The 15,321-nt window shown below is 38.3% G+C and overlaps 1 protein-coding gene across 2 annotated transcripts in view; it reads left to right on the top strand.

Annotated features, from left to right (window-relative positions):
• POLA1 (DNA polymerase alpha 1, catalytic subunit) overlaps positions 1 to 15,321 on the top strand; it is a 294,285-nt gene that overhangs the window by 34,322 nt on the left and 244,642 nt on the right. For both annotated transcript variants that reach the window (XM_059050625.2, XM_067022985.1), the window contains exons 16-23: positions 942 to 1,026; positions 5,486 to 5,547; positions 7,013 to 7,102; positions 9,032 to 9,148; positions 10,316 to 10,491; positions 12,637 to 12,766; positions 13,256 to 13,375; positions 14,872 to 14,971. In XM_059050625.2, coding sequence (XP_058906608.1) covers positions 942 to 1,026; positions 5,486 to 5,547; positions 7,013 to 7,102; positions 9,032 to 9,148; positions 10,316 to 10,491; positions 12,637 to 12,766; positions 13,256 to 13,375; positions 14,872 to 14,971 — 880 coding nt within the window. The remainder of the gene's footprint in view (positions 1 to 941; positions 1,027 to 5,485; positions 5,548 to 7,012; positions 7,103 to 9,031; positions 9,149 to 10,315; positions 10,492 to 12,636; positions 12,767 to 13,255; positions 13,376 to 14,871; positions 14,972 to 15,321) is intronic.

Genomic DNA, 15,321 nt, shown 5'->3' with positions numbered 1-15,321 from the left:
TAGAGGTAACCAGACCCGATGTGATAACCAGTGATCAGTAGCACCTCCAAAGAATTCTTGCCAAAACATCTGATTTTTATCAAGCCTTCAGATCTACATATGAATATACAGGCAGTACAGAAACAGAGGAACATGTTAAATGACATTGGGATACAAGCAGCAGAGTCTATACTGGGGGGGGGGGCACTCTGCGGGGCAAAACCACCCAGTTTCTTCAACAAATAAATTGCAAGAAATAATAGATGGGGAGGAGTTGTACTTTAACATATCAACCAGTTGCAAAGTGTGGACTTATTTGGTAAATAAAATTGAGGTAGTTGGGAAAACATGAGAATTTGAATCCTGCCTGGATATTTAATGATTTTAAGGAAACACTGTTAATTGAATTAGCGGAGATGATTGTACTGCATTTTAAAAACTGCTCATCTTTTAAAGTAATGGCTCTCAATTTGGTGAGATTTTAACCCTCAAGGGGTTTTTGGCCATGTCTGGAGACATTTTTGGTGTCACAACTTAGAGACTGGGGAGTGGGTAGCGGTGCTGTTGGCAGCCAGGGATGCTGCTAAACGTCCCACAATGCACAGGGCAGCCCCACAGCAAAGAATTATTCGGCCTAAAATGTCCATAGCGCCGAGGTTGAGAAACCTTGGTTAGGAATACCTGCTGACATATTTCTGGATAAAGTGATAGGTATGCGTTTTGCTTCAAAATAACGTGGGGCAGGGCTGTTGATGAGTTGATGATTGAAGCTGGGTGATCGGTGTCTGAGAGTTGATTTCATTATTCTGTTTTTCATTTGTTTAAATACTTCCGTAATAAAAAGTAATAAAAAGTATTCTTACAGATTAAAATCTACCTTTTTCTATTCTCGGTGGTTGTGGTGAGAATGCACACTGCATAGTAGGTGCCTGATAAGTGATTTTCTCCTCCTTTCTTGGCAGATTATTGCTGTGGCAGCATTGGTGCATCACAGCTTCGCACTAGATAAAGCGCCCCCACAGCCTCCCTTTCACTCACACTTCTGTGGTATGTATGTTTTTAGCTGCTTTATTAATGGCTTAATTATTATTTTTCTTGTTGTTTCTCCAGCTGTTGGATCAGTGACTTAAAAAAATGTTTTTAAGATACTTAGTGCATGTTGTTAAAGGTTTTTTTTAATTGAAGTGTAGTTGATTTACAATACTGTGATAGTTTCAGGTGTACAGTCAAGTATTCGGTTATATATAATATATATCTATTCTTTTCAGATTCTTTTCCACTATAGGTTATTATAGGATATTGACTCTAGTTCCGTGTGCTCTACCGTAGGTCCTTATTGCTAATCTGTTTCATGTATAGTAGTTTGTATCTGTTAATCCAATCCTCCTAATTTATCATACCCCCCACCACTGCCCGTCCCCTTTGGTAACCATAAATCTGTTTTCTGTATCTGTGAGTCTGTTTCTGTTTTGTATATAGACTCATTTGTGTTATTTTGTAGATTCCACATATAAGTGGTAGCATATAATACTTGTCTTTCTCTAACTTATTTCACTTAGTATGATATTCTCTAGGTCCATTCATGTTGCTGCAAATGGCAATAATTTCATTCCTTTTTATGGCTGAGTAACATTCCATTTGTGTGTGTGTGTGTATACACACACACACCACATCTTCTTAAACCAGTTGTCTATCAATGGGCCCTTGGGTTGTTTCTGTGTCTTGGCTATCGTAAAACGGTGCTGTGAACATTGGGATATGTGTATCTTTTCGAATTAGAGTTTTCGTCTTTTCTGGATATAGGTCCAGGAGTGGGATTGCTGGGTCATATGGTAGTTCTGTTTTTAGATTTTTAAGGAACCTCCATACTGTTCTCCATAGTGGCTGCACCAATTCACATTCCCACCAACAGTGTAGGAGGGTTCCCTTTTCTCCACACCCTCTCCAGCATTTATTGTTTGTAGACTTTTTGATGGCCATTCTGACTGGTGTGAGGTGATACCTCATTGTAGTTTTAATTTGCATTTCTCTGATGATTAGTGATGTTGAGCATCTTTTCATGTGTTTGTTGGCAATCTGTATATCTTCTTTGGAGAGATGTCTATTTAGGTCTTCTGCCCATTTTTGGAGTGGGGTGTTTGATTTTTTGCTTTTGAGCTGCATGAGCTGCTTGTAAATTTTGGAGGTTAATCCTTTGTCAGTTGCTTCATTTGCAACTGTTTTCTCCCATTCTGAGGGTTGTCTTTTGGTCTTGTTTATGGTTTCCTTTGCTGTGCAAAAGCTTTTAGGTTTGAGTAGGCCCCATTTGTTTATTTTTGTTTTTACTTGCTAAAGAAGTTTTTTTTTGGTCAGTTGTGGACCCTAAGTTTTATTGGACTGGTTGCTCCTATTCAGCTGTTTAATTTTTTTCTAGGAGCAGAAGTTGGGAGGCAGTTTGATATCTTTTCCTCTGTTCCAGTGGTTACTCTATTGTGGTAGAGTAGGTTTTTTTTTCTGGGTCAAAATTATGCTGTAACTATTTTCTTTTCATGATGTCACCCTAAAAACCTGTTATAGAAGCCTGGCCAAAGTTTTCTGTGTGATGAGGCAAGATGCCAAGGAATAAATAAATGTTTACCTATTGGGGAGGAGTTATGGTAATATCATGCTGGAGTTGTGTTGTGCTATGCATACAATTCCGTGGGTGAAACTATTCCACAGAATTCTGCGTGCCATGAGGCAGTCTCCACCGCAGGTGCGTGTGGAGAACTTGGCCAGTTAAATAATCATTTTTTTTGTAAAAAAAATAAAATAAGGGCACAACACTGTTGATGTGTTATGCTTCCCGGGTTCTTTTCCAGCCCAGAACCAGAGATTAACTGGGGCAGCATCTCCTGTAAGGTTTCTTGGATACTAGGAAAGTGGGACAAGGGAAGCAAGCAGAGAAGGGAGGGTGATGTGTTATTTTTGTGAAGTTTTACCCTTTAAGTTGGGTTGAATACACAGAACAGAGTGATGTTGAGAATAGTTTGGAAAATATGTGGAAGAGAGAGTCATAAGCTCATTTCAACAGTTACGTCCTCTGAGTATGTCACTGTATGAACAGCTGTTGTGAATGACAAGGAGTTGAGAGTGTAGTGGGGGAAGCCCTGGTTATCTTTACTATCCTAACTTTGAGAAGTTTGGACTGAGTTCCTCCATTGTATGCTGGTTGAGGTTTTGGTGATGGTGGGCATTTCCTTTGGGAAAGACTTAAATTAAATATCTTCCATTCTGACTTAGATGGATAGCAAATGTTTCATCAAAGCAATTTTAACAATTGTAGGGACTTAGGGCTCTGTACTTGGGTATTCGTTTTTTTTTTTAGATTTAATCTTCTAAACTTTTAAAAAATTGAGCGATAATTGACATGTAACATTGTATGACTTTCAGGTATACAACATAACGATGCCATATTTGTATATGTAGCAAAATGATCACCACAATAAGTCTAGTTAACATCCATCACCATAGTTACAAACTTTTCTTTTCTTGTGATGAGAAGTTTTAAGATTTTCTCTCTTAGCAACTTTCAAATATGCAATACAGGGTTATTAACTGTAGTCACCATGCTGTACATTACATACCCAAGGCTTATTTATTTTATAACTAGAAGTTTGTACCCCTTCATCCATTTCTTGCCCCGCCCCCGCAATCACCGTCTGTTCTCTGTATCTGTGAGCTCATTTTTTTCATTTTCTTTTCTGTTTTTTTATTCCACATGTAAGTGAGATCACAGTGTGTTTGTCTTTCTCTGCCTTATTTCTCTTAGCATAATGCCCTCTAGATCCATCTCTGTTATCGCAAATGGCGAGTTACTGTTTTCATTTTCTTCTGATAAATACCCAGAAGTGGAATTGCTGGATTACATGGTTCTATTTTTAAGTTTTTGAGGAAATTCCATGACATGACTGTTCCATGACTGTACCAGTTTACATTCTCACCAACTGTGCTCAAGGTTTCCCTTTTCTCTCCATCCTCTCCAACCAACACTTTTTATCTCCTCTTTTTGATAATAACCATTCTAGCAGGTGTGGGTAATATCTCATTGTGCTTTTGCATTTCTCTGATGATTTGTGATGTTCAGTACCCTTTCCTATACCTGGTGGCCTTCTGTATGTCTTTAGAAAAATGTACATTCAGCTCCTCTGTCCATTTTTTAATCAGGTTATTTGTTTATATTGTATGAATTTTTAAAATATATGTATGTTGGATATTAATGCTTTATCAGATATATGATTTACAAATATTTTCTCCCATTCAGTAGGTTGCCTTTTCATTTTGTTGATGGTTTCTTTTGCTGTGCAGAACTTTATACTTTGGTATAGTCCCACTTGTTTATTTTTGCTTTTGAGGCCTTTGGTTTTGGCGTCAAATCCAAAAAGTCATTGCCAAGACTGATGTCAAGGAGATTACTGCCTATGTCTTCTTCTATGAGTTGTTTTTCTTTTTTCTTTTTTTTTCTTTTTTTGGGGGGGCGAGGGGCATGCCATATGGCATGCAGGATCTTAGTTCCTGACTAGGGATTGGACCCATGCGCCCTGCATTGAGAACACGGAGTCTTAACCACTGGACCACTGGGAAGTCCCTCTTCTAGGAGTTTTATGGTTTCTGATCTTATGTTCAGGTTTTTTTTTAATAAATTTATTTTGATTTATTTATTTGTCGTTGGCTATGTTGGGTCTTTGTTGCTGCGTGCAGGCTTTCTCTAGTTGCGGTGAGCGGGGGCTACTCTTTGTTGCATTGCTTGGACTTCTCGTTGCAGTGGCTTCTCTTGTTGCGGAGCACGGGCTCTAGGCGTGTGGGCTTCAGTAGTTGTGGCACGTGGGCTCAGTTGTTGTGGCTCACGGACTCTAGAGCACAGGCTCAGTAGTTGTGGCACATGGGCTTAGTTGCTCCGCGGCATGTGAGATCTTCCTGGACCAGTGTTCGAACCCGTGTCCCCTGCATTGGCAGGCATATTTTTAATCACTGTGGCACCAGTATGTTCAAGTTTTTAATCCATTTTGAGTTAGTTTTTTGTGTATGGTGTAAGATAGTAGTCCAGTTTTATTCTTTTGTGTGTGGTTGTCCAGTTTTCCCAACATCATTTTTTGGAGAGACTTTCCTTTCTCCATTGTATATTCTTGGTTCCTTTGTCAAAAATTAATCAACCATGTTATGTATGGGTTTATTTCTGGGCTCTCTATGTCTATTTTTATGCCAACATCATGCTGTTTTGATTACTGTAGCTTTGTAATGTAGTTTGAAATCAGGGAGTGTGATGTCTCCTGCTTTGTTCTTCTTTTTCAAGATTGCCCTGGCTATTCAGGGTATTTTGTGGTTCCATATGAATTTTAGGATATGTAGTTTGTTTTGGCAACTATTTAGAGATCAAGGGGAATTTATTTATATTTAAGATGGTTTCCATTCAGAAGCTTGCAATGTATGTGTACTTGAAATTGGACTAAGATGGGTGTTGGAATCTTTATTTTCTTCCTTTTTTCAGTTGTGTCTAAACCAAAGGATTGTATTTTTCCATATGATTTTAAAGAAGGCATTAAGGAAAAGGTAAAGAACTCACTGTTTATTCCTTTTAAATATGAAATATGTATTTGTTTAAAAAGAGAAAAGGAGAATGCTGTGGATTAGTAGAAATATGTTATTTTATATGTTAATTTATTAGATCTATTCTTGTTAGGTTGGACTATGGCATTACCCCATTAAAAATGTATTAGAAGTTTAAAACTAGAAACGTTATTTTACAATGTTTAAATGTTTCATCTCCTGCAAATAATGGGGTTCGATACTATTAATAGATGGGTGGTCTCAAACCCTCCTTCATATAACTTAATTGGAAGCTTTTCCAAAATTGCATGATCACATGATTACTATTTTGGGAAAGTGTTGGGTAAAGCCCACCCTACCCCCACCCCGCTAACTTGAAGGAAGTCAAGAGAAGTTGAGAATGCTGTGGATATTAAAGGTGACATATATTGGGAAGGTTGATGTGGGCTGGCTATAATTGATCAGTGATCTCTAAACTCCCAGTAAACTCCATGAAGAAGTTTTCACGAGTCCTTAATAAAAATGGGAGGGGGAGTAGTATAATGTGAGTTTTTCATAAAAGTAAATGTATTCAATATGAAGAATTTTATTTTTGGAGAGTATGTTTTTTGTTTTATGAAATGCCTGGGTTGGTAAATGTGTAGGTTTTTTAAATTTTTTTAATGTCTTCACTTGCCAAAATTAAAAGTTAGCAAGCTTATCAGGTTCCACTTACTTTAAATTGGTTTGAGAAGTCCAGTAGTCTGGGGGTACTATTGGATCAGGCTATTATTTGTAAAGTGCCCTGAATTAGTAAGTAAAATGACCTTGGAAAATTCCATTAGAGTCAAACTGACATTTTTTAAACCTGAGCTAGCTGTAGAAAACATAGCCATCAACTTCATTTTAAGAGTCTTAATTAGAGTGGATCTTTTGAATACCTGACTTATATTGAGTAATCCAAGTGGAAGCCTTTTATGTGTAGATAGGTTTTATTTAAGACACTAAACTTAATTCTTACATGTATGTTTGTTGTTAGTCTAGTTTCTTATTTATGGGTTTTTACACCACTATTTGGGATTAGTTTATACAGTCCTTGGGATCTCATTATGTGGTAAATACATAAACAGCAAAGTCTACCAGGGATTATATAGGAAAGTAAGTAATGTTTTTGATAGGTACTCTGATTCAGATGCTATAAAACGTGTCCAGATACAGAAGCGTGTCCCTGTGGAAGGACATTGCTGCACTCGATAGTGCTCAGCGCTTAAAATTTTGCTTCATTCACATGCTTATTACTTGAATGAGCTCCTCAGAGATTTTGTGCAACTATTACTGTGAAATCTAGATTCAGGAATTTCATTGCTGCATATAATTTTGAAATGGATGGTTTCTTTTAATCCTAAGAAATCTTATCCTGCTTGAGCAAGGAGCCAAGGTATAGTAGTTGAGAGTAAAGGTAAGTGACTGGTATGTTTTTATCTAACAGAATGTGAAGGTGGAGGTTGCTGCAACAGAAAGAACACTGCTAGGTTTTTTCCTTGCAAAAATTCACAAAATTGATCCTGATATCATCGTGGTGAGTAGATGTTTGACCGTGTTGTGGGGAAGCTCTTCATCCCATAGTTCTTTTCAGTGTGACTTGATTGGTACTTTTTGAGCAGTGGCGAATCTTTTCAGACTGAAATAACCCTGTGGACTGGTGGGAATTGCTATACTTTCTCCTAACAGAAAGGAGAAAAAAACCCCAACCTACTACAAGATACTTTTTTCCCCCTCTAATAGAAAAGCAACTCATGAATTACTGTTGAAGTTTAGGATACTCCTGTTATTTACAGTTAGAGAGCAGCCCAGAAGTAAGACAACTCATGTCAACTGTTAATAGCTCCAAAATTTTGGCTTAGTGGCCCAGCAGTATAATGTCACAGGAGTGAATTTCCTTGGTTTGGTTTGTATCCCCAAAGTGTAAGTATTTTAATTTAATGAGCTCAGTGGATCTCTGACATATTCCTTTGAGAGCTCGTGGCTAGGAGTCTTTTTTTCTCTTGATGACTGAATATGCTCCTACTAAATAGTAAGAGGTAATAATTCATTGAGTTGTCTTTGCCACAGTTCCTAAGAGTCCTAAAACAACATTTTGTTTTGTGTTTCCTCCAGCCTTCCTTAGTTTGTAGACTCCTATCAAGGTGTTCTTCCTTTTGTCTTTTTTCTGGGTTAATGGACCAATCAAATTATTTTGTGCTTTGGGGTTTTTTGGAGGGAAGTAGCATATAAATGCCTATATTTTAAGTGTAATATCGGTAATTTGGTTACATTGAAGCCTTGTGAAAAATGTTTGCCGTACATTTCTGTGTTTGATTTTGCTCTTGGACACCTCTCTGGAAGATGGTGTAGCCAAAGTAGTAAGAGCCTGTAGGTGGTTACCAGTGTCTCTGCACCCGCTTCCCTTATGGTATTTCAGGAGCCATCTTGCAAGTGCTGGGGCGATTCTGTCCACAGTGCCCTCCTGTGGTGCTCTGGCTCAGCACCAGGCCTTCACCCAATCTCAGTAGTCTCTCTCTTGGACCCCAAGGAGATATCTGGGAGTCTAGGGTAGCTGGCCTGCTCTAGGGTTATAAGAGCCAAGACTTTGTGAGAAATCCAAACTGAAATAAGAGAGAATCCTGACATGGGTTTGAGTCCCTAATCCCAGGCATGATAATTTGGAAATGAGACTTCCTCATGTCCTTTGGGTCTCTTAGTTTAATAGACAAACTTGCCATAAATATATAGTGGTATATATTTTAAATTAAAATTAGTGACAAGTAAATCTGTTTATTAATTTATTTTAAACTTCATCTAGTTTAACTTTACTAGAATCAAACAATTCTCATGATGGGAATTATCATTACAGACATGGAAATTTTGGTAATATTTTTGAGATTTTTTTACTCGGGATAGTTTTGTTTCCATGTTTTTAGCAAATTTCGTATTTGAAGTATGGAGTGATAGTATATGTTTATTTAGTTGCACATTGATTAAGAGTCTAAATCAGTAGTGTTTGAACTCAGTTCTTTAGGAAGAAGCTAGATGCACTTCCTCTGTTTTCTAAGAAGTCTTTGTAAACTGTCACGCAACATAGCTGGGTTCTTGGTTTTTAAGGAAGTACGATGAAATTGTTTGAATACAGCTTTTACTGATCACCTGAAAAGTATGGGACATTAAAATTTGCATGAGACTGTGAAGCATGAGTTGCAAATTAAAAGACATCATATGAACCTTGCATCAATTAGGAGAAAATAAAGTTTATTCCAGCAATCTGCTTAGCAGCCTTGTTAATGTCAAGGCTAATGAATGCTGCTGATGAATAAATTCCTGAAGAAGAAAGGACCCCAATCGGAGGTAAGCTCATGATGCCTTCAATTAGAGACCAGAAAAAGAAAGGGCAAAGAAATTCTATGCATATGAAGAGAAATCCTCTAATTTGCGTTTCTTATAATGTTATTGGCTGCCTTCTTTTTCTGACTAGGGTCATAATATTTATGGGTTTGAACTGGAAGTGCTACTGCAGAGAATTAATGTGTGCAAAGTTCCTTACTGGTCCAAGATAGGTCGGCTGAAGCGATCCAACATGCCGAAGCTTGGGGTAATAGTAATTTTCAAAATCTTAACTTCTCTACTTGGCTTCTTTCTATGAAGTAGCTAGGAATCTGTCGCCTTATGATAGGACATTTTAACTTTGGCACTAAACACCTTTTCCTTTGAATTCAGCACTTTACTGGTAAAAACCACTGGCAGTTTGAAAAATCAGCTCTTAGAATCTAGAGGCAGCACACGTTTGTTAGCTCCATTTGGGCATCCCTAAGAGCAGAGTCGCGGCTTCTTGTTAAGGAGATAGGAAGGAGGAACGGGGGTTGGGGGAGGGGAGCAGACACTGAGTATGTAAGAAGACAACGGGCAGCATGCCTTCTGTGTTCGTTCTCTCTCACAGCAGCTCCAGGTTTATTGCACGTTCTCGCAGGGGTGGCAGAACTTGTTCAAGATCGTAGAGCTCGTAAAGGGAAGAACTAAAATTTTGAACCCAGGCCCCGTGTGACTACCTGCTTCCTTCGCTGAAGGGAGGTTGAGGTGGTTTTGGATGAAGCACCTTCATTTCCTAAACCTGACAGTGCTCAGCGCTTGAAATCTTATTCTAGTTAAAGCCTGTCAGTAAAACGGCACGCTGCCTCATCAGAGAACTTAGGACTCTGTACCGTTATAATGCTCTCCAGAGGATTCTGCTGCTACAGTTTGGAGTTGGGGGCCAGTGCTCTTGCTTCTTTTCCTATTCATATCTTTATGGTGACAGAGTTGTTATTAACACTTCCTCCAAACACTTGCTTTGCTAACTCCTTACCCCCTTCAGGGTTCTTTATATGGAATCTTCTCAGTGAGGTCTACGCGATCACCCTATTTAAGATGCAGTCCCCCCAAATTCCTTGTTCCCCTCACCCTGTTCTATTTTCTCTTTTCCATGTACTCAATGACCTCCTAAAACTATATAATTTCTTTTTTATTTATTGTATATTTCAGTTGAGATCAGGAATCTTTTCGGTTTTGCTCACCGCTATATCCCTATAGTCTGAGTGCCTGGAACAGTGTCAGATACGTAGTCAGTGTTCAAAAGTATCTGATTGATGGCTGAATGAATGCGTGAATGGAAGAATGAGAGTTTCATCGTTGTAATTTTGGGGCTAGCCTCAAAGCAAGTTAGAATGAAATGTTCTCAGTGTCCGTTCTTCCATGGGATTTACTTTTTGTCCTCCCCTTGTAGGGCAGGAGTGGATTTGGTGAAAGAAATGCTACCTGTGGCCGAATGATCTGTGATGTGGAAATTTCAGCAAAGGAATTGATTCGTTGTAAAAGCTACCATTTGTCTGAACTTGTTCAACAGATTCTGAAGACTGAAAGGGTTGTAATCCCAATGGAAAATGTACGAAATATGTACAGGTATGATACTGGATGCTTCAGAATTTGTCTGTCTTGAAATTAACAACAGCAAGACACCAGAATCATCCTTAGGCTGGAGGGACAGGAGCCTGTGGTGTTATGAAGGGGAAAATGGTCTTCATGTCAGCATCCCCATGTCCGTTACTTGAGTAATTTGAATTATTTTGCTTTTTGAATTATTCTAATTTTATCGTAATATTTCCCTCATTTAACACCATCTTGATGCTTCCCGAGAGCAGTTTGGAAATTGATGTGATATTTAGGTTTCTGCCCTTAATTCATTAATTCAGAAATTAATGCAAATATTTTGGAAATATAAAATCTGAGAAGTCATTCAATTATTTGGAGATATTGCTGATTATTTCTTTTTTCCAGCCTTGTTGAGGTCAAATTGACAAATAAAAATTGTATTTTATTTAAGGTACAACTTGATGTTTGATATACATTGTGAAATAATCCTCACAATCAAGCTAATTAACTTATTCATCACCTCACACGATCACTATTTTTTTCTTCTTCTTTTTTTTTTTTTTTTTTTTTTTTTTTGTGTGTGTGTGTGTGTGTGTGTGTGTATGTGGTGAGGACACTTAGGTTTACTCCTCTTAGGAGGTTTCAAGTATACGATACAGTATTGTTAACTGTAGCCACATTGCTGTATGTTAGATTTCCAGAACTTACTCGTTTTGCGTAACAGAAACTTTGTGCTTGATTATTTCTTAAAATTTCTCCTACCCCTCTGGCCATTCCTCGTTCTAGTCTGCCTGTTCCTCCCAAGTCCTCAGACTGCTTTTCTTTCTGACTGCGCTCCCTCCCTGGGTGATCTCGTTGAGTCGCAGAAATTTCAATACCACATGGGTGCTGGCGCCTCCCGCCAGCATATCTTCAGCTTAGACCTCTCTTCCCTGAATTCCAGACTCATGTCTCCACCTGCCTGTTCTACTTAAATGTCTGACATGAACCTCCAACTCAGCTTGTTCCAAAACTGAGCTTCTGACCTTCTCCTCTAGGTTCCTCTTATTTTTCCAGTATCGTTGGAAACCTCCAAAGTCATCCTCAGCCCAGAACCTCTGAGGCGTCTGTGATTCCTCTCTTTGACATCTTATGTTCCATGCATCGGGAAGTCCTGTCAGCTCCATCTTCAAAATATGTCTCTATCTGACCACTTCTTTTCCCCTCCGTTGCACCCACCCTGGTCCAAGCCACCAACCTCTTTCTCCTGGGTCACTGGGTCTTTCTTATATTAGCCTCCTCACTGGTCTCCTTGCTTTTGCCCTTGACTCCTTGCTGTCTGTTCTCCACCCAGGAACCAGAGTCACCGTGCTACAGTTAGATATGGCACTCTGCTTACAATCTCCTAGTGACTTTCTGTTTCATGCAGAGTAAAAACCAAAGTACTTATTTCAGTTTACAAGGTCCTCTACAGTGGGTCTCTCTGCCGTTAGCGCTGTCCTTATCTTCTACTCTTCTCCATCATTCTCTCTGTTGCAGCCATTGGTCTCCTTCTTGGTACTAGAACTGCCAGATTTATGCTCAGCTCAGGGCCTTTGAATGTGCTGTTCTGTCTCCTGGAATGTTCTTCTCTCAGAGATAACCCATCCACAAGGATTGCTCTCTCACCTCCTGCAGGTTTTTATTCTCAGTGAACTCTTTCTCAGTTCCCTAACTAAAATTTGCCTCTGCTCCTGACACGTAATATTCCCTTTGCTTCTTAGTTTTTCTTCTTAACGCTTAGTGTTATATAACATATCACATACCAAATTTTTAATTTATATTTTGTCTCCCCCATGAGGACAGGAATTTTTGTCTGTTTTGGTCACAGCCAGCATCTAGAACAACGCCTGGCGCGGAGTGGGTATGCAATACGTATTTAATGGATGGATGGATGAAAGAATTTAGGGAGTTTTCAGATTGTACCTTTGTAGGATTTTTTGTGTGTTTTAGAGAAGGGCATTGATTGAGACTAATGGTATGAATGAATTCCTAATTTCATACTGACCTTATTTTAAATTGTTTCCAAAGCTGAGGTGCCATTGCTCTGAAGTTAACTTATACCAAAAATTTTTTGTGATAGTTTATGAAGTTATGATTATAATCATTGTTTCTTTTGATTACTTGATTCTGTTTCATTCTTTCTTTTCTGTACAGTGACTCTTCTCATCTGTTGTACCTGTTGGAACACACCTGGAAAGATGCCAGGTTCATTTTGCAGATCATGTGTGAGCTAAATGTTCTTCCATTAGCATTGCAGATCACTAACATCGCTGGGAACGTTATGGTAAATTTAACATAGAAAGGGGGAAAAACCATTTCCTGTTGGATCCAGTGTTTTCTGGGGGTAGTTATATGATAATGAGTCTAAATGCATGCTTATAAAATAAGTAACTTGTATTCTGAAAGCTGGGCTTCTTTTGTAAAATGAAGAACTGCTTGGGAGAAGGGGAGGAAAGCCAGGTGCAGTATGTTGAAATTTGGACGAACATAAGGACCATCTCTGACATCTGGATGTGTCTGATTTGTGGAATGGTCCATTTGGGAGTAAAGAAATAGTCCAAGTTGTCAGTATTTTAAGCTCTTTGTCTCCTTTTAACCATAATGCTTAAAGAAACTGCTAGAAATAATTTAGCACCTTTTTTTATAAAGCAGCCCTTGTTATGATGAGTGATTTTTGAAGGAGGTGCTATGATTAAATCTGCTAACTCGAAGTTGCTTTTGTTTATTCTGCTTTTGAACTCAAGTTTTTTTTAAAAAAAATTCTATTTAATAGTCTAGGACACTGATGGGTGGACGATCCGAGCGTAATGAGTTCTTGTTGCTTCATGCATTTTATGAAAACAACTATATTGTGCCTGACAAGCAGATTTTCAGAAAGCCTCAGCAAAAACCGGTGGGTCCAAAATTGTACAGTGTTTTGCTTTTTCTTATCCCCCCCTTTTTATTATCTAGATAGCTGTTATTTGTTTTTTGGTTTTTTTGCTGTGATAGTATCTGCTCCCCAAATAATTAATTCCCTGTATACTCTAGAAACTGTGTCACATTTGTTCTGTTGTTTCTGTGTGGTCATTTCTTCTTTACGTTTCTCTATACAGATAAAAATTATTTGTGAAATATGAAATTATTTGAGGGAGGCATTAGGCCTCTCTGATGGGTGACCATACCTGGAAAGTGTTTTGCCTTGTTAGCCCTACCCAAACTTAGATGCAAGTTGAACCATTTATATCCTTGAACCCATAAGCCTTCATTTTTGTGTTGCATTGTTTCATTTTTATATTGTAGTAGGATTAAGGTCACTACAATCAGGTTTCTGAAGTGGCCTCCACATTGGAAGTAAAACTTAGCTACTGTTTTATCAGCACTGATAGTAATTGATTCAGAATGGGAGTTTAATGTTAAAATGACTCAGGTTCTTATATTTGCCTGTTTTATGCACATTATCAAAGTTAGTAAAGGAAGTATTAACTTATAGGAGTTTGACGTCTGCTGAGGTGTTGAATGTTGGCTATTAATAACCTAGTTGGGAAAGAATTTTCACTATATGAATGTACTTATTTTAAGGTGTCCATATTAATAATGAGAATAATGATAATATCTATATAAAATATTTTGTGTTTTTACATCATGAATGTTAGAGTAATGAACTTAAGAGGACTCTCAGAATCTCAAATTTTACATAATATGAATAGTTGAATTTTTAGTGTCCATTGATTTTATTTATTTATTTTTAAAAATTTATTTATTTGTTTATTATTGGCTGCGTTGGGTCTTTGTCGCTGCGCACGGGCTTTCTCTAGTTGCGGTGAGCAGGGGCTACTCTTCATTGTGGTGCATGGGCTTCTCATTGCGGTGGCTTCTATTATTGCAGAGCACGGGCTCTAGGTGTGCAAGCTTCAGTAGTTGTGGTGCGTGGGCTTCAGTACTTGTGGCTCGCGGGCTCTAGAGCGCAGGCCCAGTAGTTGTGGTACACGGGCTTAGCTGCTCTGCGGCATGTGGGATCTTCCTGGACCAGGGTTTGAACCCGTGTCCCCTGCATTGGCAGGCGGATTCCATTCTTAACCACTTCACCACCAGGGAAGCCCTGTCCATTGATTTTAAAATGTGAAGTTCTGTGAATTCAAAAATATTTTAAAGTAGAATTTGCATACTTATCAACTCAGATACAGTGTTTGTTTCGGTAACTACCATGCTTGGCATTCATTAGGATTCATGAAAATATTACAATAACTGTCTTTCCTCAGAGGTAGGACCACTAACTAAAAGTAATGTTAGATAGAATGTTCAATAGAACTGTGTACTGCAGTTGGAAAGGTGGGAGGGGGATCATAAACTTTCTAAATTGGTCTATTAGTTGCTGGCTGGTGAAGTTATCTTTCCATTTGATATTAGGGAGATGAAGATGAAGACATTGATGGAGATACCAGTAAATACAAAAAAGGACGTAAGAAGGCAGCTTATTCCGGAGGCTTGGTATTGGACCCCAAAGTTGGTAAGGCAACGTAGCGGCTCGGTTTGCCCCTGATGCTAAGGAACTTAATGCAGAGCCAGGCTTGAGAAACTAGAAGGACTGAGTTGTGTTTTGTAGGTTAGCAAATAGGTTTCATAATGACCTTATTTTCTCATGTTCATGCGAAAATCTTGTTTGCCAGTCTAACATGGAATTAATGTGAATCTTTTGTGGGTTTTTTTGCTGTATTCCAAGAAAGCTTTATTTATGGACCTAGAAATTTAAATTTTGTATAATTTTCACATATCATTGAAGTAGTCTTTTAAAACTTTTTTCGACCATTTAAAGATATAAACACTATTCTTAGCTCATGAGTGGTACAAAAAGGGGGT

Source organism: Kogia breviceps, chromosome X, assembly GCF_026419965.1.
Source record: "Kogia breviceps isolate mKogBre1 chromosome X, mKogBre1 haplotype 1, whole genome shotgun sequence".
In the NCBI taxonomy this organism is placed as follows: domain Eukaryota; kingdom Metazoa; phylum Chordata; class Mammalia; order Artiodactyla; family Physeteridae; genus Kogia; species Kogia breviceps.
Note: the sequence above shows the minus strand (reverse complement) of the source record. Positions and strands in the feature narration are given on the sequence as shown.